The sequence below is a fragment of the Vicia villosa genome, linkage group LG4, assembly GCF_029867415.1.
Source record: "Vicia villosa cultivar HV-30 ecotype Madison, WI linkage group LG4, Vvil1.0, whole genome shotgun sequence".
Taxonomy (NCBI): Eukaryota; Viridiplantae; Streptophyta; class Magnoliopsida; order Fabales; family Fabaceae; genus Vicia; species Vicia villosa.
The window spans coordinates 176,121,361-176,146,285 of NC_081183.1; the positions used below are offsets into that span (position 1 = coordinate 176,121,361).

At 31.1% G+C, this 24,925-nt stretch overlaps 2 protein-coding genes and 1 non-coding gene across 3 annotated transcripts; 2 read left to right on the top strand and 1 right to left on the bottom strand.

Annotated features, from left to right (window-relative positions):
• The first annotated feature begins 229 nt into the window (after positions 1-229).
• Positions 230-1,607, top strand: LOC131598367 (uncharacterized). The gene is made up of 2 exons (XM_058870979.1): positions 230-932; positions 1,549-1,607. The coding sequence occupies exons 1-2, from the start codon at positions 290-292 to the stop codon at positions 1,605-1,607; spliced, it is 702 nt and encodes a 233-aa protein (XP_058726962.1). The 5' UTR covers positions 230-289.
• A 7,752-nt stretch (positions 1,608-9,359) lies between these two features.
• LOC131600386 (rust resistance kinase Lr10-like) lies at positions 9,360-10,641 on the top strand. The gene is made up of 2 exons (XM_058872552.1): positions 9,360-10,033; positions 10,065-10,641. The coding sequence occupies exons 1-2, from the start codon at positions 9,478-9,480 to the stop codon at positions 10,568-10,570; spliced, it is 1,062 nt and encodes a 353-aa protein (XP_058728535.1). The 5' UTR covers positions 9,360-9,477; the 3' UTR covers positions 10,571-10,641.
• Positions 10,642-20,270: 9,629 nt separating this feature from the next.
• LOC131600797 (small nucleolar RNA R71) lies at positions 20,271-20,377 on the bottom strand. The gene has a single exon (XR_009283405.1). It is a non-coding gene; the product is annotated as a small nucleolar RNA R71 (small nucleolar RNA).
• Between the last annotated feature and the right edge of the window lie 4,548 nt (positions 20,378-24,925).

Consider the following 24,925-nt stretch of genomic DNA (forward strand, 5'->3'; position numbering starts at 1 on the left):
TGGCTCTGTTTTCGGGTAAATACTATGTGCAGGAAATCAACTATATACGCTACACAATTCGGTTAGTTGATTCTGGAATCCAAGAGACTGATTGCTCATCCATTCCTAAGTACTCCCTCCGTCTCATAATAAGTGTCCTATTTGCACTTTTCTTGTGTCTCAAAATAAATGTCCCTTTAGTCAATCAATGCAATATTTATTAATTTTTTCCACTAGTATACCCCTATATATTAACTTTCACGTTTTCCAACTACTCCACTACCTATAATAAATAAGGGTACTTTAGTAAATGATATTAAATTTATCACTAAAATCAATACATCTAATCATTTTCTTAAGAACCGTGAAAAGTTCAAATGGGACACTTATTATGAGACGGAGGGAGTATTCCTTAGCGGCGTCAAATTTCTCAGTTCCTCTCATGAATAATTATAACGACTACGTGGATCCATATGAAATGGATTATGGTTCTGGGCACATAATATACTTGAACTGTAGTAAACCAGTGAAGGATGATCCTGAGTATGTTGATATAGGTCACTGCATCAACAGGGACTCCAAAAGCTATCTTTATGCTTTTGCTGCGGCGGCTCCGTACTATTCGGATGGTCTTGTTTTTAGCGACTTTTCGGTTGGGAGATTAAAAGATTACTGTAACGTGAAGGTTGTTGGTATGATATCAATATCAGCGTTTCATAGTAACAGAGTCAGAGATGATGTACCAAATGGATCCCTTTCAAACGAGCAAATTCATGGAATGCTACTCTATGGCTTTCAGCTATCGTGGATAGCTAGTCCTTGTAGAGATACTTGCGACGATGACCAAATCTGCAACTTCAATGGAACCACCAGAAATATTGAATGTTCCTACCTAGGCGACATGCCTGGTTATTGCAAATATCCATTGGAAAAACATGTCCACAAAACATGCGGTAAGAATTATGTATCTTTTCTTTTAATATTTTTTGACACAATAATTTGATATATGACATTTGCCCGTGGTTGGGTGAGTGGGTACGCAGGTTGACCTTACCCATGTAGCTGATGTTTAAACTGATAGCTGATAATTTAATTGAAGTGTTTGATAAAACGAACGGTTCAACTTACTTATAAATGTAAAATAACATATATTTAATAAATAATTATTTCATTTTAAATTAAAATAAATTATAAAGATTAAAAGTGAATTTTTGTTAAAATAATAAAGATAAAAAAAGTAAGAAATAAGGATAAAAAAAAGTAAGAAATAATGAAAAAATATAAACTATAAGTTAAAACACTATTTAAATTAACATCTGAAAAATAAATTATAAGTTCATGATAAAAAGACCGTTATCAAATGATTTAAATTATCTTTTAAACATATAAATTATCATTTAAACATATAAATTATAAATTATAAACTTAAAAATCTGTCATACCTATCAGACTCCAAATATCTTAGGTTGAAATATAATAGAAAAAATATTTGTATGATAAATTGAATGCAGAAGAATTGTTACTCTATTATATTTAAAAAGTTTAAAACCGATTTTTTTTTTTTTGTAGACCAACTGTGGAAGCCGCGCAGATATGTTGAAGGTAACAAGTTATCTCTAACTATATGATATAGTCCAAAGTGAAGCAAACTAAAAAATAATAGATTGATTTGGGTTGAATTGATCGAATATATTGAAAATAAATATGCAAAAATATTTTTAAAATATTTAATTTATATCAATTAATTTTTTATAATAATATAAAATTATTAATTTTTTCATTTCTTCATACATGTTTTCTTATGATAATGATCATATAATTCATATGAATAATATGGTTGGTTTTAATAAACGGGTTTGCGGGGGTAGATTTTAAAAATCTATTGTCTAAATCAATTAACAAAGAGTTTTATTAGTTTGTTTCGATTTCTATCCGAACTAAAAAAATGTTCAACCCAAACTCTATAATTTAATTTGAATTTTGGTTTACTTCGAATTTTCCGGAACCAATAAACATCTTTATTAAATTATAGGCTTGTCAATTATCTATCCCTTTTCTTTTACTCAATTATCTCTCTTTTTACTTAATTATCTATCCTGTTTGTTGACATAAGGACTATAATTTATTGCAGATCTAGCAATTGGTATTGTTAAAGGTAATATTTTACTTTTACCCATATATATATATATATATATATATATATATATATATATATATATATATATATATATATATATATATATATATATATATATATATATATATATATATATATATATATATATATATATATATATATATATATATATATAAATTTTTCATAAATTAGTATCTTTTACTAAATGCTATAGATTAAGAGTCTAATAATAAGTAGGTAAAAATATTTAATACATAATTTTAATTGAAATTAAATGGATTTTTTTTTCCAAATATTAAGATTAACAATTAAAAAAATTGGTAAAAATATTATAGTACATAAAACTTGAAGTGGGAGTAGGGTGAAAATATGTTAACTCAAGTAACACAGGTCTGAGATAAATTAACAAAGATCTATGAGATAAATTAAGTAGGATCTATGACATAGTCCACACATATTTAAGATAGAATATATATATATATATATATATATATATATATATATATATATATATATATATATATATATATATATATATATAATAGGGTTTAGGGTTTAGAAAAGACTTATATTTTTTTATAAATCGATTTAATTAAAAAATTAGGCCACACAGACTATGAAAACAACCTTTTAAATTTATTAGGTTAGTCTATTTATTTTTATTATATTTTGCATTTTAAATCAAAATACTAAAATAAAACTTAGTTATCTTGAAGAACTTATGAAACTAAGTTGAAGTTAAGAGACTTATTTTGAAGTTAAGAATTTATGGACAATGTTATAAGGGACCGATATAGAACTTTTTGAAGTTAAGAGACCAAAATGAACCCGAGGTTAACATACGAGATCAAAAATGATATTTTGCCATAAAATTAATTGTATTCCCTATCAACCAACATGTGTACATAGTGTTGGCCCACTTGACCCAGTATCTTGAAGGTTTGGGTTGTCTATATCACTACTACGAAAAGGGCATTTAACTACAGTTGGAAAATATATATAATCACGCAGGTCATGGAGTTGTTATGTAGAGTGTTGTTGTAAATGTGTTACTTACAATCACGGTCCTGGGAGCGTTGTAGTATACTAAAAAATGCGCGCGATCACAATGGTTAGTTAACTCAACCATTGTGATAGACCTAAATGTCCCAGGTTTGATTCTCAACAACGACATTTTTAAATTTATATTATTCTCGCCAGCGTTCAATATACAACCACTATTAGTTGTCATAACTGTTGTCAAAATATATGTTGTTTTCAAAAAAAAGAATTATATGCTTTTAAATTTTTTCCCATATTTTAACCTGTATCTATTTTAACCATATCAGATTAAAATGTATTTTTGTTAACCATGCATAAAGAGCATAAAAAATAACCTACATTTTACATCAAAAGCCAAAAGTAATATTTACATCAAAAGTAAAATATGTTACTTACATCTTCAATCTCAAAAATATATTTTAAATCAAACAACATGACCTTTAAGTACATTACGGATAAACGTCCAATGTTTACAAAGTTCTTTAAAGTCCCCAAGGGGAAATGGTGTTTCGTCGTTAAACATCTACGTAAAAAATAGTAAAGAAGTAAATATCATGGAAGATAATAATTGAATAACCAACTTATGTATAATATAAATGTAAATATTTTATGACATATAATATCTACCATATCCATTGAGTCAACAATGTTATGGTCGGTCGTTTGAATTTGGGTGCCTTGGGCGAATTAAAAGAGTGGTGCCCCTTTAATTTTTTTAACAATAAATACATAAGGATAAAAGAAATAATTGGATAAAAAACATATTTTCATTTGACATTATGCAAAAAGAATACAAGTATGAATCTTTAAATCAATACTTATACTACATATCAAAACATAAACCACTATAAAGAAACTTATTCTTCTTCTTATTTAAATATCATCCTCTTAGCATTTTTTATTGCAAAATCATTAATAATTTGTTTATAATCAAGGTTCTTAAAAAATTATTTTCAATTGAAATCAACGCAATATTATTTAATGTATCTTGTGACATAGTAGATCTCAAATAAAATTTTAATAATTTTAATTTAGAAAAACGTCTCTCAGCAGATGATGCAACACTGATAGGAATAGTCAATATTATTCTATAAGTTATGCATGCATCAGGAAAACAATTAAAAGTCTTTAAAAAACTCAATATCATATAGCTTGATTTTGATTCAACTGTTAAAACTTCTCTTATAACTTTCAACTCTTCAAACAAAATTTCACCATCAAGATCAAGAGAATCGTCATGTTTTAAACAAGTTTCAAGATGTTTTCAACATGCTTTCAATACTAAACAAGAATCCAAAAATATTTTCATACGTGTAATAATGCTCTAATCTTCTATCAAGTGAACCAATTGTTTGATCTACAATATAAAAGAAATAGTGATTTCAAAAAGACTCTTCAGCAGACTCAAGATTCAGTTGTGTGGGTTGAGATGGATTTTCATCATAGTGTTGTTTTCTACAAATTTAACGTTTTTGAATAAACACACATTCAATCTCCATTTAATTCCCAATAATTTTCACCACTGCCCTTAGCATTTACAAATCCATATTCTCTACATTCTTTTATTAATTTTGACTTTGTAGTGTCCCTATATATTTGTTAGCCAGAATTTTTCAAAAAAAATAAATTTTAGCAAATATTTTTATAATAGAAAATTCTCTTTTATTATATATAGGGATAAAAAAATTGGTGCCCCTAAAATTATGGGGCCCTGGGCTCCCGCCCCGCGAGCCCGTGCTCAGAGCCACCCCTGAACAATGTCGGCAAGGACAATGTTTAACATGTGTTTCATGACATAATATCCACCCACACTCATAAACCCCTTAATGTTTCCTCTTCTATAAATTTAAATATTAATTTCACGAATATAACCACACGTGCATGTAACAATATATATAAATGAATGTTACAAGTAATCGGGCCACTTACCTTAGGCAAGAGCCATGAGGGCCTTCTTCTAATATTGTGCATGATATTTTGTCGCTGCACAACATTATACATTGAAAATAAATTAAACATATTACACGTTAAACTAATTACAATATTAAAGAAAATATCACTTTAAAGTTTCATATCAACATACACTTACCGATTAATAAAATCTTTTATTTTGTTTTCGAGTTTCATATGTAAGGAACACAATGTAATTATCGTATTTGTCCCAAGTGGTATGATGATCAATTGTCAATGACCACTGAATAAACACAAGCATATATATAATTAGTATTTGCTAAAACAAAACTGAATATATAATAGATAAACAACAACTACAAAATTAGTTACTCATTGATAAATGGTGCTAAGTAACATTCTTTTCCCACCTCCTTTAACCGTTTTGTCAAGTAATCTTCAATTTATTTTGGATCATTATTTTGTTCATCAAATACTATATTAATCCAAGATTCCATATATAATCCTCTATACAAACACAATGAATGTACCTAAATGATTAAACAAAATTAAAAAATCAAGGGAGAAAATACAAAAATGATAATGTACTATAGTGACATGCATATTCAATTATATACTTACGTGCGCCAAACTTATAATATCCCTACATCCAGCCACATATGTCCAATGGGAAAATCCCTTACATATTTAGGATAATAAAAGAAGTGTTATACAGTTGGATAATATATATATTGTTACCAAAGCATTTAAGTAACAAATAAAAAGTCCTACTTATAATTTTTCAGCAACTACTCTTAACGTATCTGAGGTGTACTCTCCATTTGGTCTTAATCGAGCCCTCTTCCACTTCTCATGTCTTGATGGTGTAGATGGAAAGCGATCATCTATGCGTTATTTTTTCAAGCATGATTGTTTTCTCAAGTTTCCTGTAACCCCCATGAAACAATCTTTGGGGGTACATGTTTTTTTGCCTTATTTTGTATTCCTATTTCGCTTTTAACCTATTATTTACATACTGAAAAATATATATATGATTAGTATCTATAACTCATTAGCATAAAATTATCGGATAAATAAGACTAGTACTAACTTTGAATTTCTTAGAACGTTGGTCCCTCACAAACGTTTTTCATTGCTTCTTCGAAATAAACTATATCTTATCAATGGATGGGAAAGACCGAGCTTAGGCTTCCTGATATAGTCAAACTTGATCCGTGACTTAAATCCCCTCAAAATAGTACCGGTGTAAGTGATCCACTTATTTTTTTTAAAATTTTTTCATCGATAAACTCAAAACTCAGCTACATTTAAATCAATAAGTATGTATTAGAAATTATAAAAAGTGATATCAACTAGTAAATCACCCGTGTTGCCGCACGGGTACATTTATTTGATATTATATATATAATTTGTTTAGATATTTATAATATTATATGATAAATATAATAGTATAAAGAATAATGATATTCATGCATTTGCATAGGCTAGAATAATTTTATATGGTGGTTTATACTCAAATGCATACCGAAAGCAATATTTATAAAAAAAATTGTGTGAATTTAACTAATTGTGTCCCATTACAAATTTATTTAATATGATGTAGATTTTATTTAAATAAACATGTAGATATTTTATTGATAGTGCCCCGTGAAAAAAAATTTGACATTTGAAAATAAGAATTTTGTGTCTCAAATAAAAATAATTGGTAATTAAAATAAAATATGTATTTTACTGATAGTTTTCAGTGAGAAAATAGAAATATTGACATTTGAAAGTATTTTTTTTAATAATTTTGACATTTGAAAATAATATTTTTAATAATTATGTTAATTCAATTTATTAATTTATTTATGTTTAAAAAATAAAAAAGAAAAGAGAAAATTGAGAGAGAGAAAATTAAAATGAAAGTGAAAATATTGGAGAGAGAAAAGGAAAATGATAATTTGAAAAGTGAAATATTCGGGGACACGTGTTGCATTTTGGTTTGTTTGGAAGTTGAATAAAATTGTTGGATTATGAAAAGACAATTTAGTCCTTTTTGCTTTGTAAATTTTTTAAAAAAAAAGGGTAATTTAAGTAGAATGTGGAATTTTTTAATAGCTTGATAGTAGACATATGTCCATATGCTATCTTTGAAATCATTTGTAACTTGTTTCCAATCATCTATCAATATACTAACTTTGTTAGGTCCAAAGAACGCAACATAACTATGAAAAGTAGAGTAATATTCACAATCAACTACTCTATAGAACGAATCAAACACGATCAAAATTTTGTCACTTGAGTCTCAAACTATTATGAATTGGGGCATCATTGTGGCACCTCTTTGTGATTTTTTCATTTGAGTATCATTTATACAAGTATCATTTGTATGAGTTTCTTCGCTAGTAGATAAAGAATTCGACAATGTTGATATCTATGTTAAAAAACAACAACAACATATGTGACGATGATGAAGGTCTGACTCACACATGAATTTGCTCCAAAAATTCAACACGGTAAGGGTCTGCATCCATCTTTGACTTAAAGGTCTCTTGGAATTGAGTCAACATAAATACTACATCATCCAGTTTGTCGTTATTTTTACGTGTGCCACCCACCATTTGGATATTCCAGGACAAAATTTTCTCTTAATCAGAGCACCAAATGAGGAGTTTTGTGATATATGAGTTATAGGGTTAGAGGAACCTTCAAGCATTCAAGATGGAAAAATGATAAATTCATTAATGATTCAAAATGGTACATAAAATAATTTTTTTAATAGATTCGTACACTACTAGTCATAAATATTCCAACTCCGTTCAACAATTCCATATATAGAGTTTAATATGCATGCATTATTGACAGTATAAAGAAATTTTACACGGCCGTCAAAATAGTAACCACCAATCTACCAAATCATCTAAATCGTTTAAAATATCAGTATGATTTGGTAGAAAGCACACCGTTCATTCGATGATTGTGTAAAATTATTTTACATTCGTAAAAGGCCTCGTCTAGGGCGATTTCCATTAGACCGTCCTAAAAGTGGTGGCGATGAAAGATCGTGCAAAAGGAGGTATTGCCTCGCCCTATAGCTTCTCGTTCTCTAATGTTGAAACAGTGAGATAAGACCTTTCCGAGGAAGTCAAGGTCATCAAGTGACTCATGACTCCCTTGAAAATAGGAATTCAAGTGTCCACTACTGACTTAGTGGGCGGTATCTCATTTCGAGGAAACCCTAGGTCCTAGAGGCCTTTATAAATACATCTCATCTTAAAAAGAAAGACAGACCTTAAGTAATACACATTCTTAATATTCTAAAGAGCGCAATGCTCACTAACGTCTTAACACACGACCACTGATGATTGTACGCTTACTACCAAACATCACTGATTATCGGTAGGGCATCTCACCTCATGTGAACAACTCTCCCAAATAACCTTAAAACATTACCGTACAAGGCTTTTCGCCGCCATGGACAAGTTCTCACCACCAAAATATGTTATAAACCTACTAAGGCCTCTGGGTCTCCATGCCCTTGGAGATATAACATGCACAAGTGTACTTGTTGATCAATATGTGTGTCTGTGTGTATATATACATTCGATCAAACGCTTTTATAAATAGTCTAGTTTTTATGAGAAAGAATATGTCACATATATATATATATATATATATATATATATATATATATATATATATATATATATATATATATATATATATATATATATATATATATATATATATATATATTTAATATGATTGTTTGACCAATTATTATAACAATTGAGATTTAGTGTAAATCTTTTAAAATTACACCTGGTGTAACGGATCTTTTACACTAAATCTCAATTGTTATAATAATTGGTGAAACGATCATATACATTAAAAATTTATATAGAGAGGAGGGATATATTTACTCCAAATCTTAACCATTGATTATCATTAATATAACGGTTTTAATTAATAATTTATACATAAAAATATTTCCAAAAATAATTAGATTAAATGATCAATTAAAACCGTTAGATTAATGAAAATCGATGGTTAAAATTGGGAGAGACTTACACTTACTCTTGGAGTAAATATATCCCTCCTCCTCATATATATATATATATATATATATATATATATATATATATATATATATATATATATATATATATATATATATATATATATATTTATGTTCACTTTTTCATTAGTTATTATCTTGTTTTACAAAGCATGCAATGTTTTTTATGTATTAATTATTTTTCCTTGATATGATTACAGGAATTGCCCAAATATTTAGGATAACAGCCACTCAAACAATAGAGAAAGGGTCAGACTCTCTAATTGCTATCGAGATAGGAAGAGTGACGGGAAGATATATTTTACCATATTTTGTTCCGAGATTTATACTGGGTCTTTTGATTTTCTTTATGCTATTGATATATATGTATGGGAGAAGACATATATCAATTTATGCAAATATTGAAGGTTTTCTTCAAAGAAGTACCTTAATGCCAATTAGGTATTCACACAAAGAAATAAAGAATATGACAAGATGTTTCAAAAACAAGCTGGGTGAAGGAGGATTTGGAGCTGTTTATAAAGGAAAGCTTCGTAGTGGATCATTTGTAGCCATAAAGATGTTGGGAAAATCAAAGGGTAATGGAGAAGATTTTATCAATGAAGTCGCAACTATAGGAAGAATACATCACGCCAACGTGGTTCGACTTATTGGATTTTGTGTGGAAAGATCAAACCGAGCTCTTGTTTATGAATTCATGCCCAATGGTTCTCTTGATAAATACATTTCTTCTAGAGAGAATGTTATTACTCTAACTTATAAACAAATGTTTGACATATCTCTTGGAGTGGCTCGTGGGATTGCTTATTTGCATCAAGGATGTGACATGCAAATTTTGCATTTTGACATTAAGCCACATAACATACTTCTTGATGAGAGCTTTATCCCCAAAGTTTCAGACTTTGGTCTTGCAAAGCTTTATCCCCAAAGTTTCAGACTTTGGTCTTGCAAAGCTTTATCCTAATGACATTAGCATTGTCACTTTGACTGCAGCAAGAGGTACAATTGGTTATATGGCTCCTGAATTATTCTATCAAAATATTGGAGGAGTTTCTTATAAGGCTGATGTATATAGCTTTGGAATGCTTTTGATGGAAATGGCAAGTAAGAGAAGAAATTTAAATCCACATGCAGATCGTTCAAGCCAACTTTTCTTTCCTTTTTGGATCTACAATCAATTGGTTGAAGAAAAGGACATAGAAATGGATGAAATTACCAATGAAGAAATGATTAATGTGAAAAAGATGTTCATAACTTCATTATGGTGTATACAATTAAAACCAAGTGATCGGCCTCCAATGGACAAAGTAATAGAGATGCTAGAAGGGAGTATTGACAACATCGAAATTCCTCCAAAACCTTCTCTATATCCGAATGAAATTATTCAGGAAGATCTCGAAGTAACCTCTGAGGAATTTGACTCAGATGCTGCTACTGATTGAGTCAGGTGTTGTTACTGACTTTGTTAGTTTCTATATGGAACAAGCATATAGCCTTTATATAATGTACTCTACTCGACAACTGTTAGAAGTTTGCTTTCAATGTTATATTTATGTTTCCCTCTTCGGTTGCATGTTTCATAATAATATCTTCTAAAGTAAAAACTTATGTGGCTATCAGTGTTGTTATGCATATCAATTTTATTCATCTATGTATTGGTTAGCATAACTGTGTTCTTAATTAGGATATTAAATTTTACATATTAATTAAATTCTTGAATTCTGTCGCAAAAAATAGACATTTCACTTTTAAGGTCATTCAAAGTTGACTTTTTACATTGGTTTTTTTTATTTGATGTAAAATGTGGACCCATTGCATATATGATGTTGTAGTCATAATTGAAACCAATTTCAATGCATGTCGAGCTTATTTAGTGGGCATCTTTGAAAAACAATAAGTAGGAAACAAATTTGAACGTAAGTAATAAGTTGGAAAACATAGGAAAATGCAAAGGAAGATTCAAATTTTTTGTTGCCAAAATAAAAATGGCTGACTTTGAAACCTGTTTGGAGTTTCAACTCATCTAAAATGACGAATATGATTGGGAGATGTCCACTTTCAATAAGGTTTATAGAAAATGAGAAACTATAACATGAGGTTGAACCCGTAAAAGTGCGTTTTAATAGTAGAGTTAGAAAACTTCTTACCTCATAAAAATAGAGAGTAGAGAAAGTATGAGTAAGTGACGAGCAATCATAGAGATGAAGTCATAAAAAGGGATCGGAGTATAAATGATATGTTAATTACAACATCACAATTTTTTTCAAATTCAACACAACATGCATTACTGTTTTTTAATCAGTTATTGATAAAAGGATTATAAATTTGAGTGTGAGTCCACCTTATTTCAGTTAAAATTGGTCTTTTCTGTTAGCAGAATTTTTCTTTGTATATCTCTAAGTATCCTTGGTATTTTAATAACTAGATCTATGGCCCGTGCGTTGCACGGGTTTAATTAGATTTTTTATTTTAATAATTTATACATATAAATTATAACATAGGCTTAAACGTGCTTTAAAATTATATAAAATATAAATAATTTTAAAAATATGAAAATCTCTAATAATATATTTTAGGTATTAAAAGACTATGAATTTTTTTTAAAGATTATAATAAAATCAATAGTCAATAAAAGAGTGTCATATTTTACTATGAGATATTTAATCATTAATTGTAAATTGATATTGTCATACATAATAATTAAAACAATGAGAATAAACAAATATTTATAGTATTTTTTATTGCATTAAAACAAACATAATTGCAATCGTAAAAGTTGTTTTATTATTATTATATATATATATATATATATATATATATATATATATATATATCATAAAATAATAATAATATTGATGATAATAAATATTATAAATTTATTCAGGGCAAAAAATATATTGAGTGGTAATGTTTAATAGATACAATTGATATATGTATTATATTTTTTTCTACCAAAAAGACAATTTTTAGTATGATAATAAAATAATAATTCCAAAAAAATAGAAATGAATTTTGAAATTATATATATATATATATATATATATATATATATATATATATATATATATAAAATTAAATAAAAATATAATGACATTATAAGGTGTTGCGTAAAGGACTTAGTTATATGTATTGCAATTAAAAAAAAAACTAAAATTATAATTTTTTCTGTAGAATTTTACAAATTTAAAGAAGTTACAATATAAAAATCAATATCAATTATATATATTTTTTTGAAAGGGACATAACGAAAGATCAGTTGGACACTCTTCATAATTATTCAATCCCCGACCGTGACTCAAACTCAATTCAGACTTTCCAATTCTTATTAATCAAATCTTTGATGGTTGAAGAAGACCTAACCCACACCTAATCTTTGATGGCTGGATTTAATCACCTTAGAGGATACAGTGATATATGTCAAATATCATTTCAAATATAGGTGATAAAATAAAAATTACAATACATTAATCACCTTAGTGGATACAATGATATATGTCAAATATCATTTCAAATATATACGATAAAATTAAAATTACAATACAAAATCAAAAGTATGTATCATACAACAGTTAATATAAAATAAAAAAGTATATACTATCATATAAGAGGTATATAAAATAAAAAAAGTATATACTATCATATAAGAGGTGTTAGGAGTCAAGCCATAGATGGAGATCTATAACCACCTTGTATATTACTTCTACGTAAAATCTGTACATCCAAAGTATAAAATCTGTACACCCAAAGTATATATTTATATATGATCATAATTATTAATAAGACAATAACTCATATTAAAAATTGTAACTCATAATTTTGATGATTATAAACGGTTATTAATTTGTATTATTTATATTGAATGATAAATAGTTAAGGAATATTAAAAAAATAAACTGTGTAATAAAGGATATTAATGATTATTAACATCAGTTTTAAATACTGATAATTAAAAAATAATAGTATAGTTAATGTTATATTTATATAATAATAATAATAATAACAATAATAATAATAATAATAATAATAATAATAATAATAATAATTCCTATAAAAAATAATAATATTAATTATAATAATAGTAATTATGCTTATTATGGTAACCGAAATTTACTAATAGACTAAGATATTAAACTCTACCGTTTATTTTTTAGTTAGTAATTTGTACTAATTTAATGTTCAATAACTACAATAAGAGTAATTATTATTATAATAGTAACCAAAATATATTAATAATTAATAATTATATTTAATATAAAATATTCATTATGAAATATAATAATAATTATTATTAATTTAATATTTAGTAACTGCAATCAGAATAATAATTATTATAATATATAATTTTCTATAATATAACTATTTATTAAAGTGCAATTATTATTTATGAAATTTTTTAATTTATAATAAATTATAATGTATTAAGAAATAGGTATTAAGAAAATATAATCATTGAATCTATTTTTAATGTTAAAAATAACAAACAAATCATAAATTTAACCATAGAAATAGTTATTAATAAAATATAATTGTTTATAATTAATAATAAAATATAAACATTGACTCTACTCTTAATTTTAAAAATAAAAAAATTTATCAATAAAATATATAACATTATAAAAGTCATTTTAAAAAACGTAACAAACAAATCATAAATCTAACCATAAAATATTTAGGAAAAATATATTAATTATAATATATTAATATTTTATAATTAAATTAAAATGATATATGGAAATAAAATAATCATTATGAAATATAATAATAATAATAATTATTACTAATTTAATATTTAATATTTAGTAACTGTAATCAGAATAATAATTATTATAATATATAACTTTCTATAATATAACTATTTATTAAAGTGTAATTATTATTTATGAAATTTTTTAATTTATAATAAATAATAATGTATTAATAAATAGGTATTAAGAAAATATAATCATTGAATTTATTTTTAATTTTAAAAATAAAAAAATTTAACGTAAAATATATAACATTATAAAAGTCATTTTAAAAAACATAACAAACAAATCATAAATTTAACCATAGAAATAGTTATTAATAAAATATAATCGTTTATAATTAATAATAAAATATAAACATTGACTCTACTTTTAATTTTAAAAATAAAATAATTTATCAATAAAATATATAACATTATAAAAGTTATTTTAAAAAACGTAACAAACAAATCATAAATCTAGCCATAAAATATTTAGGAAAAATATATTAATTATAATATATTAATATTTTATAATTAAATTAAAATGATATATGGAAATTAATATCCTTTACTTTGAAGAATTAATTGTATTTACATTTTTGAATAGTTTTAATTTTTCACTATTTTATTATAATAATTTAATATATTTATATGTTATATAATTAAATTAAAATGATACGTGGAAATAATATATTGTGAATTTTAAAAATAAAAAAATTTAACCATAAAATATATAATATTATAAAAGTTATTTTAAAAAACGTAATAAACAAATCAATTCTTTTTATTAAGTTATAATATATAATTAAATTAAACTAATATGTTATTAAGTTATAATATATAATTAAATTAAAATAATATGTGGAAATTAATATCCTTTATTTTGAAGAATTAATTATTATTTTATTATTATAATCAAATTAGGATATTAGATTGGATAAATGTAATGATTTGGTGTGAAAAAAAAAAGATAAAATTCAAAATTTTAATAGATTTTTAATATGATGCCACATTGGATTGAAGTTTCTAATATGGTGCCACGTATGATTTAGGTTTAGGGTTGTGTCCAAGGTTGTCATCATGACAACCTTGGATTTATATTAAGTAGATTTTAAATGAGAGTTTAAAACTATTAGTGTATACTGGGCTATATCATGTTGGGCTTACAAAATACTATGGGCCTTAGCTATAGCTTTACATTGTTGTGTTTCATTACTGTATGGTGTGGATAGCAAGTAGAGTATATATAGTGTTATCTAGTGTTATGTTGTTAGTTTTCTTGTAACAAAAAAACGATTCTCATCTTTATGAATGGATAATGAAAAGTGCAGAGCACTGGTTTACATCTAGTATGGTATCAATCGCCTAAAGATCCAATCCACCTTTTGCATATCATCCTTTCGCCACTCTACGCTTTGTTCTGTGGCTCATCTCTGTTGTTCCGTTTTCTGTTTCATAAACCCTGCACCTGCTTCAAAAAAGCACCTTCAATGGCTGCGTCACCAGAAAATTCAGAATCATCGCGCCACTTCACGGGTTCGCAAACGTCAATGTTTGCAAATGCTTTCAATCACACAGTGTTTGGACCCAAGCTATCAATCAAGCTACATGAGAAGAACTTTCTCCTATGGAACCAACAAGTAAAAGGTATCATCATTGCACACCAGCTCCATCGATTCGTTGTGAATCCGCAAATTCCTCCTATGTTCAAGACTGAAGAAGATCGCTTAGCCAATGTTCGGTCAGAGGAATACGAATCTTGGATTGTCTAAGTTCAAGCATTGTTCTCGTGGCTTCTTTCCACCATCTCTGAATCAGTGCTTCCCAGAGTCCTTTCTTGCAAGCATTCTTACCAAATCTGGGATCAAATTCACAAATACTTCACAGCGGTGATGCGTGCTAGGGTTCATCAACTCAGAGCTGAGTTAAAGGTAACAAAGAAAGTGAATCGCTCAATATCTGAATTTGTGCTTCGAATCCGTGCAATTGCAGATGCTCTTCTTGCAGTGGGAGAACCAATCTCTGAAAGAGATCAAATTGATGCCATCTTGCAAGGACTTCCAGAGGAATACAACCCATTCATTATGATGGTCTATGGTAAAATCGAACCTCCCACTCTGTATGAAATTGAAGCCTTATTGTATGTTCAAGAAGCTCAACTTGACAAATATCTTCAAGAGCTATCTTTAGTCAATGCCACAGCGAATCTGGCCTAGTTTGAAGATTGCAACAATGGCAAAACCACCAGAGGTGGCTATCAACCTCAGAGAGGAAGAAGAAACTTCAGGGGAAGAGGTTGTGGCAGAGGTAGAACACAAGGAAACTACACCATAGGGAATAGACCAACTTGCCAACTCTGTGGCAAATATGGCCACTCAGTCATGGAGTGTTGGCATCGATTTGATGAGAACTTTGAACCAACCTCATCAAAGAATCAAATGACCAAATAAGCTACTCAACCTAAAGAAGAGCAGAAGAAACAAGACTTCAACTCTACACAAGCCTCAGCTCTCTTGGCTCATCAGGAAGATCTTCAAATTCCTTCAAACCTAGAATCCCAAGCATGTTTTATTGATTCAGGTGCATCTCATCACCTTACTCATAATAAATCTTATGTTCAACATACACAAAACTACACAGGTTCCAATACAATTCTTATAGGCAATGGCCAAGGTCTTAGAATTCAGTCAATAGGTTCAGCTAATATTAAATCCTCTATATCACCTAAAACTACTTTGTCCTTGAACCATCTTCTTCATGTACCTAGAGTTACTAGAAATCTCATGTCTGTGTCTAAGTTTGCCAAAGATAACAATGTCTTTTTTGAATTTCACTCTAACAAGTGTTTTGTCAAATCTCAGGTATCTAAGGAGGTTCTTTTAGAAGGATTCCTGGATACTAGTGGGCTGTATTGTTTTTCAACTCTGCCAATGGAGTCCACATTTCATCCTGCTGCAAACACTGGCAATGTGTCTTCCAAAGCTCAAACTACTGAAAATCCAAGTAATATCTCCAATAAGTTCTATCTTTGGCACAGTAGGCTAGGTCACACAAATATTGCTTCACTCAAATCAAATCTGTATTGAAACTCTGTAATATTTCCTTTGCTAATAAAGATTACTTCTGCAATTAAAGTTTATTAGTTAATTGTTTACTTGTGACTCAAATAAGTTACTTGAATCACTGTAACTATATAATCTTTTGGATATTGTGGTTATTGTAATATAATTTGGTATTTTATTCAAAATATATTTTCTGCAGCAAAATCTGCTGGTCTTGGTGCGGAATTTTTTGCAAAAGTTTATACTGTAGGAAAATTTATTTTATTTAATGAAGTCGCAGGAAAATTTTAAATGTACCAGCGGATTAACTTCCATGAAAAATTCCACAAGTAAACTGTGTACTTCTAGTAATGAATATTATTGCTAACAGATATAAATATTTGCATGTGAGTATCTACAACAATCCCAATAAAATAATTCACTTGACATAAATATTCGGTACGAAAATGGATGAATAAATATTGTTTTAGGTTAAAACGCTTCTTTGATCATATTATCAATAAAAACATCATCTCCATACACCAAAAGATAAATAAAACTAAGCTAAGAAAATAAAGATAAAACATAACTTTTGATTTCATTGATTGATAATGATTCAATGTCTCAAGGACTACATATTGTCATACCCCCAAATTTTCCCTCTTCATTTCATCTTCAATGATTCCCTCTTCATTTTATTTATATGAGATTTTAATCATTTAATTTCAAATAAAAATCAAATAAAATCATGGAATAATTATATGATTGATGTTCTAATTTTTCCTTTGATCTAATTAGATCCTAGCTTGATCTAAGGGGCAAAAAAGAATTGAAAAGTGCATGAAATAGATCAAGTTCAAAAATAGAAAGTTTTGAAGCAAATTTTCAAATCAAATTTTATAATCAAATCATTTGATTCTTTCCCATGTTATTAGACCTAAATTACCTCATATATATAGTGAAGAGATGCAGCCACTGATAACACGATTTTATATCGTATATTTAGCCTAAAATCCATAGATATTTATAGCATTTTCCGTTTATTATGTTAATTTATTATGATATTACGCGTGTATTTGCTTTATTTCAGGTTTTACACTTCAATTACGACTATTTGCGAAAAGGAAAGAAAATTGAGCTTAAATGACCAATATTTATGCCTAAAAGATGAAAAGGGAGTGCTGAAGTGAAAGAAGGGTGCAATTAGGACCCAAAAGGCCCAAAAGAGATATTCAGCCCACCATGAATCAAAAGGCGCGTGGCCCAGACCTGCAAGCAAGTGGAGACGCACGTCTCCACGTTCTCTTCAGCCACGTCACCAAGAGGAGACGCCCGTCTCCAACTGCCCAAGATTTTCTCCACTTGAGACGCACGTCTCAAGTCTTCCTGAAGAAACGGAGACCCACGTCTCCACGCCCAGTCTGCAGAAAGTTCCTCCATTCACGGATTCCAACTGCAAACCTCCTCCTATAAATAGGACCTGCTATCCCACTTCCAAAGGGTCCGATTTCCTGCCAACGAAGTGCTGCCGAAATTGTACCGCGAACTGCTTTTCCTTATTCTGCTTTCATTTAACCGTCTATTTTCTCACAACGATTTCTACACTGGAAATTGTTGTGAACTTTTCATAGATCTAGCCTTACGTTAGGTTTATCGCTTTATTTTCCTTGTTTTTATTTTCTGCCATTTAAATTCCGAAGAACGATCCAGCCAACCTGTGGTGGAAGTTCGAGTACTTCAAGATTCAATTCAATCCAGATTTATTTTAATTCAGGTTTTTTATTTACCGCCTTATTTATATTATTTATTTGCATGATATATTATATGCCATTTAATATGCTTATTATTATGAACCGAACCGATTTATGCATGTTTAATCGTATTAATATGTCTGGCTAAAATACTAAAGGTGTCGGTATGTAAAGTAAGTTAACCGTAGGGATCCGAAGTAAATTGGCTTAAATTATGTTTTATTAATTATCACTTATTTTTGGTTTATATGTCTAGTTTGATTAGTAAGTCTTAAACCCAATAGAGCGAAAGTTTGAGGGATTAGGACGGTCAAAGGTTAAAATCAATAGAGCGAAAGTTTGAGATCTTTAACTGGATAGTAGACATAGGACATTAGTTTTAAGGATGGCGAAAGCGTATTAAAACTAATTGGAACTTATTTATTTTCAAAAATTGTTTTTACACTCGAGCGGGATGGCGAAAGCGTACGTTAGGGATATTAGCATGTTCCGAGTCAACAGAGCGAAAGTTTGAGATTAGGAGATTTAAATAGATAACGACCTCGTAAAATAGGCATTTTATTAATTACATTGTTTCCAAAAAGCTCTTCTAAAATCTAATGGGATGGCGAAAGCGTACATTAGGATTAGGATAGTAGTCTGACTCAACAGAGCGAAAGTTTGAGACGAGGATTTTTAACCAATTGCAATTAGTAAAGATTTTTAATTTAATTATGCAAAAGCCAATGGACCTTCGGATTACCTTTAGTTAAACGAAATACATACTGATACCTGTCTTTTATTATTATTCTTTATTCTCTCACAATCACTTTCCCTTAGGAACAATCGAAATTTTAGTACTCCTAGCTTTACATAGTAACCTTAGATAACGGTAGATCGATTCATAGTCCCTGTGGATTCGATATCTTTTAAAACTACACGACACGACTGTGCACTTGCAGTTATCAGATTTATAGACACGTAAAGTCGCGATCAAGTTTTTGGCGCCGTTGCCGGGGAACTATTTAAGTCGATATCGTAACTCACTGTTACACCGTAGAGACTAGGAAAATTCTTCCCTTTCTTTTTGAACGATTGTATGCCAAATACTCGTTCACAAGGAGGAGACTTAATACAACGAATTAACGAGATCGAACGTTTCATTAACGTTAAACGTCGAGCTCGCAACCTTCCCGAAGTAGCAGAAATTCCGATTAATCAGGAATTGATTTTTACTGATCAAATCAATCAAATCACCCCGAAGTTAGAGATGGTTGCTATTCGTCCTCTTAGAGACTATGCCGCTCCTTCGCGCGCTGAACCGCATTCAAGTATCGCACCACCTGCGATTGAAGCGAACAATTTCGAGCTGAAACCTTCACTGGTCCAAGCTGTTCAACAGAATCAATTCTCTGGAAGCCCTGTAGACGACCCCAATCTCCATTTATCTGTGTTCGTGCAATACGCCGACACTATCAAAGCCAACAACGTTAGTTCCGAAGCTATTCGATTACGCCTTTTCCCTTTCTCCTTGAGAGATAGAGCGAGAGCGTGGCTTCAATCCCTGCCTTCCAATTCCATAACTACGTGGGACGAATTGAAGAGAGTATTCTTAGCAAGATACTTTCCGCCTAGCAAAACTGCTATGCTTAGAGGTCAAATCAACGGATTTACCCAGAAAGATAACGAATCGCTTTTCGAAGCTTGGGAACGTTACAAGGACATGCTTAGAATATGCCCTCATCATGGACTCGAACCATGGCTGATCATCCATACCTTTTATGGTGGTCTCTTATATAACACTAAAATGACTATAGATGCCGCTGCTGGCGGAGCATTAATGGACAAACCCCATGATGAAGCATACAAACTCATAGAGAACATGGCACAAAACCATTACCAATGGGGAGGAGAACGCGCCGCTCTAGAGAAAGCCCAAACCAAAGGAGGAATGTACGAAATTAGTGGTATAGACCGCGTTAACGCTAAAGTAGACGCTTTAACTCAAAAGATCGAGAATTTGACCATCACTCCTTCAGCCACCGCTGCCGCTGTAGCACCTAACTGCGAGATTTGTGGATTGACTGGGCATGTAGTTGCTGAATGCCAACTCTTGACTGGAGTCCCATCTGATCAAGTAAATTACGCTCAAGGAAACCCTTATTCTAACACGTACAACCCTGGATGGAAAAACCACCCGAACTTTTCTTATAAGAACAACAATGCGTTGTACGCGCCTGGACAAGCACCTGCTGTACCACCTGGCTACCAAAAAGCGCCTGTAGCTGCTCAAAACACCCCTAGGAAGTCAAACCTAGAAATCATGATGGAGAACTTCATAGCTTCCCAACAACAAACCAATAAAGACTTCCTGAATCAAAACATCCACAATAGCGAGCAACTAAAACAACTATCGAACAAAGTAGATGCTTTAGCTACGCATAACAAAATGTTAGAAACTCAAATCTCACAAGTAGCTCAACAACAAGCACCTACTGCTGCCCCTGCTGGCACGTTTCCTGCTCAACCACAACCTAATCCTAAAGGACATGCGAACGCGATAACACTACGAAGTGGAACTAATTACGATGGACCCATAGATCCTAGAACCCAAAACGTACCCATGTCACAACAAGAGCCAAAGGAAACCCAAAAGAAAACAACCGACGAACAAACTGCTAAGACTGACGAGAACAATAACGAAGTGGAACCCGAAAAAGAGAAACCTTATGTTCCACCACCACCTTACAAGCCACCAATTCCTTACCCTCAAAGATTAGCCAAATCAAAAACCGAAGCGCAATTTAAAAGATTTGTAGAACTTCTGAAGCAATTAAACATAACCATACCATTCACAGAAGCCATAACTGAGATGCCTTCGTACGCTAAGTTCTTAAAAGAAATCTTATCAAACAAAAAGAAACTCGAGGATAACGAAACTATAACGCTTACCGCTGAATGTAGCGCTATCATCGAAAACAACATGCCTCCAAAACTGAAAGACCCTGGTAGTTTCTCTATACCCTGCGTAATTGGAAAAACCATCATAGAGAAAGCCTTGTGCGATTTAGGAGCTAGTGTTAGTTTGATGCCTCTTTCGACCTGTAAGAAACTCAATCTAGGTGAGCTTAAAGCAACAAGAATGTCTCTTCAACTAGCAGACCGTTCAGTCAAATATCCTGTAGGAATGTTAGAGAATATCCCTGTTCGTGTAGGTCAATTCTACATCCCGACTGACTTCATCATTATGGATATCCAAGAAGATTCTAACATCCCGATCATTTTAGGAAGACCATTTTTAGCGACCGCTGGTGCAATTATAGATGTAAAGCGAGGAAAGCTTACTTTCGAAGTAGGAGAAGAGAAAATAGAATTTATCCTTTCCCAATTCCTAAAAGCACCTTCTATAATTGACACATGCTGTTCTGCTGACATAATCGACGAGTGTGTCAAGGAAATAAAATCCGAACCAAATAAGGAAACCGAAACCCTAAGAATTCCTATGCCGCCAATTTTTGAAGATGACAACTGGCGTGAGGAATATCAAGATAACCACCTGAGTGAATGCTTAGCTTTAACCCCTGATCCTATACCTGGACCAAAGAAACCTGCTATAGAGCTGAAGACACTTCCTACCGATCTTAGATACGAATTTCTAGACGAAGAACTAAACCGACCAGTTATAGTGAACGCCAACTTGGGACGAACCGAGACTGAAAAATTACTTAATGTCCTAAGAAAATACCCTACCGCTTTAGGATACAACATATCAGATCTGAAAGGTATAAGCCCTTCTCTGTGTATGCACCGCATTATGCTCGAAGACGATAGTAAAACCTCTAGGGAACATCAAAGGCGAATAAATCCTATTATGAGCGATGTGGTTAAAAAGGAAATCCAAAAACTGCTAGAAGCTGGAATAATATATCCTATATCTGATAGTAAATGGGTTAGCCCTGTTCACGTCGTACCAAAGAAAGGAGGAGTCACTGTAATCACTAACGCAAAAGGAGAATCTGTAGCACAACGTACCCAAACTGGATGGAGGATGTGCATTGACTATAGGAAGCTAAATAAAGCTACCCGAAAAGACCATTTCCCTTTACCTTTCATAGATCAAATGCTCGAACGCCTAGCTAAACACTCACATTTTTGTTATCTGGATGGATACTCCGGATTTTTCCAAATTCCTATCCACCCTGACGACCAAGAGAAGACCACATTCACCTGTCCTTATGGTACATTCGCCTATAGACGAATGCCTTTTGGACTCTGCAATGCACCCGCGACCTTCCAAAGATGCATGATGGCAATATTTGCCGACTTCCTAGATGGAATAATGGAGGTCTTTATGGACGACTTCTCTGTCTGTGGAGGAAGTTTTGAAACATGTTTAGAAAACCTTGAAATGGTGCTTAAACGATGCGTAAGCGTAAACCTAGTCCTTAATTGGGAAAAATGCCATTTCATGGTTCGACAAGGAATTGTACTCGGACACATCGTATCCGATAGAGGAATCGAAGTTGATAAAGCAAAAATCGAAATTATCGAAAACCTTCAACCTCCCAAAACCGTTAGAGAAATAAGAAGTTTTCTGGGACATGCTGGTTTTTACCGACGCTTCATTAAGGATTTCTCTAAAATAACCAAACCCTTAACTGAACTACTCATGAAAGACGCCGAATTTGTTTTCACCGATAAATGCACTGAAGCATTTCAAACGCTTAAACAAGCATTGATCTCTGCGCCAATTATGCAACCTCCCGACTGGAATGAGCCTTTCGAAATAATGTGTGACGCAAGTGATTATGCTGTAGGAGCCGTTCTAGGACAAAGAAAGGATAAGAAACTACATGTCATATATTATGCGAGTAGAACCCTAGACGAAGCTCAGATGAATTATGCCACGACAGAAAAAGAACTATTAGCTGTCGTATTCGCATTAGACAAATTCCGTTCTTACCTGGTAGGAGCCAAAATAATCATATACACTGACCACGCCGCCATTAGGTACCTCCTAACCAAAAAGGACGCTAAACCAAGACTTTTGAGATGGATCTTGTTACTACAAGAATTCGACCTGGAAATTAAAGATAAGAAAGGCACTGAAAATGTCGTAGCAGATCACCTCTCTCGATTGGAAAATCTGAAACCCGAACAAGTACCAATTGACGATGATTTCCCTTATGAAAGACTCATCGCCCAATTAGAAGCAGATGAATTCGAACCATACCATCCAAACTCTGAAACCGAGAAATTAGCTGAAATAGCTTTAGCCCGATCTGACGCACCTTGGTATGCAGATTTCGTAAATTACCTAGCTGCTGGTGTGCTTCCTCCTGATCTAAGCTACCAACAGAAAAAGAAATTCTTCCATGACCTAAAACATTACTATTGGGACGACCCACTCCTTTTCAAAAGAGGCCCCGATGGAATCTTTAGACGTTGTGTACCCGAGGAAGAGATAAGAAGCATAATAACACACTGTCATTCTGCACCGTGTGGAGGACACCATAGCACATCTAGAACCTGCGCCAAAATCCTTCAATCTGGACTTTTCTGGCCCAACCTGTGGAAAGACGTCTATTTTGCTGTACTAAGCTGTGATAGATGCCAACGAACTGGAAACATTTCAAGACGCGATGAAATGCCTCAAAAAGGCATTCTAGAAGTAGAAATATTTGACGTCTGGGGAATAGACTTCATGGGACCGTTTCCGTCATCGTTTGGAAATCAATATATACTCGTAGCCGTCGACTATGTTTCAAAATGGATAGAAGCTATCGCCTCTCCTACAAACGATACACGAGTAGTTATTAAACTTTTCAAAAACGTCATCTTTCCTAGGTTCGGTGTGCCAAGATTGGTAATTAGCGATGGTGGTTCCCATTTCATTTCAAGAATACTTGAGAAACTCCTTCGAAAATATGGAGTAAATCATCGAATAGCCACACCATATCATCCACAAACAAGCGGTCAAGTAGAAGTATCTAACCGTGAAATAAAACAAATATTAGAGAAAACTGTTGCTATATCGAGGAAAGATTGGTCAACCAAGCTAAATGAAGCTTTATGGGCTTATAGAACAGCTTTCAAAACTCCAATAGGAACTACCCCATTCAAACTCGTTTATGGAAAATCATGCCACCTACCAGTAGAGCTAGAACATAAAGCCTATTGGGCCATTAAGAACTTAAACCTAAACTACACTGCCGCTGGTGAGAAACGACTTCTAGACATAAACGAATTAGAAGAACTTAGACAAGACGCTTACGAAAACGCCAAAATCTATAAAGAGCG

Excerpts from the sequence above, each read along its gene's own strand:
- LOC131598367 (XM_058870979.1), top strand. The coding sequence starts at position 290 with ATGATATTAAATTTATCACTAAAATCAATACATCTAATCATTTTCTTA. Across the intron at positions 933-1,548 it reads ACATGTCCACAAAACATGCG|ACCAACTGTGGAAGCCGCGC; the intron begins GTAAGAATTATG and ends TTTTTTTTGTAG.
- LOC131600386 (XM_058872552.1), top strand. The coding sequence starts at position 9,478 with ATGCTATTGATATATATGTATGGGAGAAGACATATATCAATTTATGCA. Across the intron at positions 10,034-10,064 it reads CCCCAAAGTTTCAGACTTTG|ACTTTGGTCTTGCAAAGCTT; the intron begins GTCTTGCAAAGC and ends CCAAAGTTTCAG.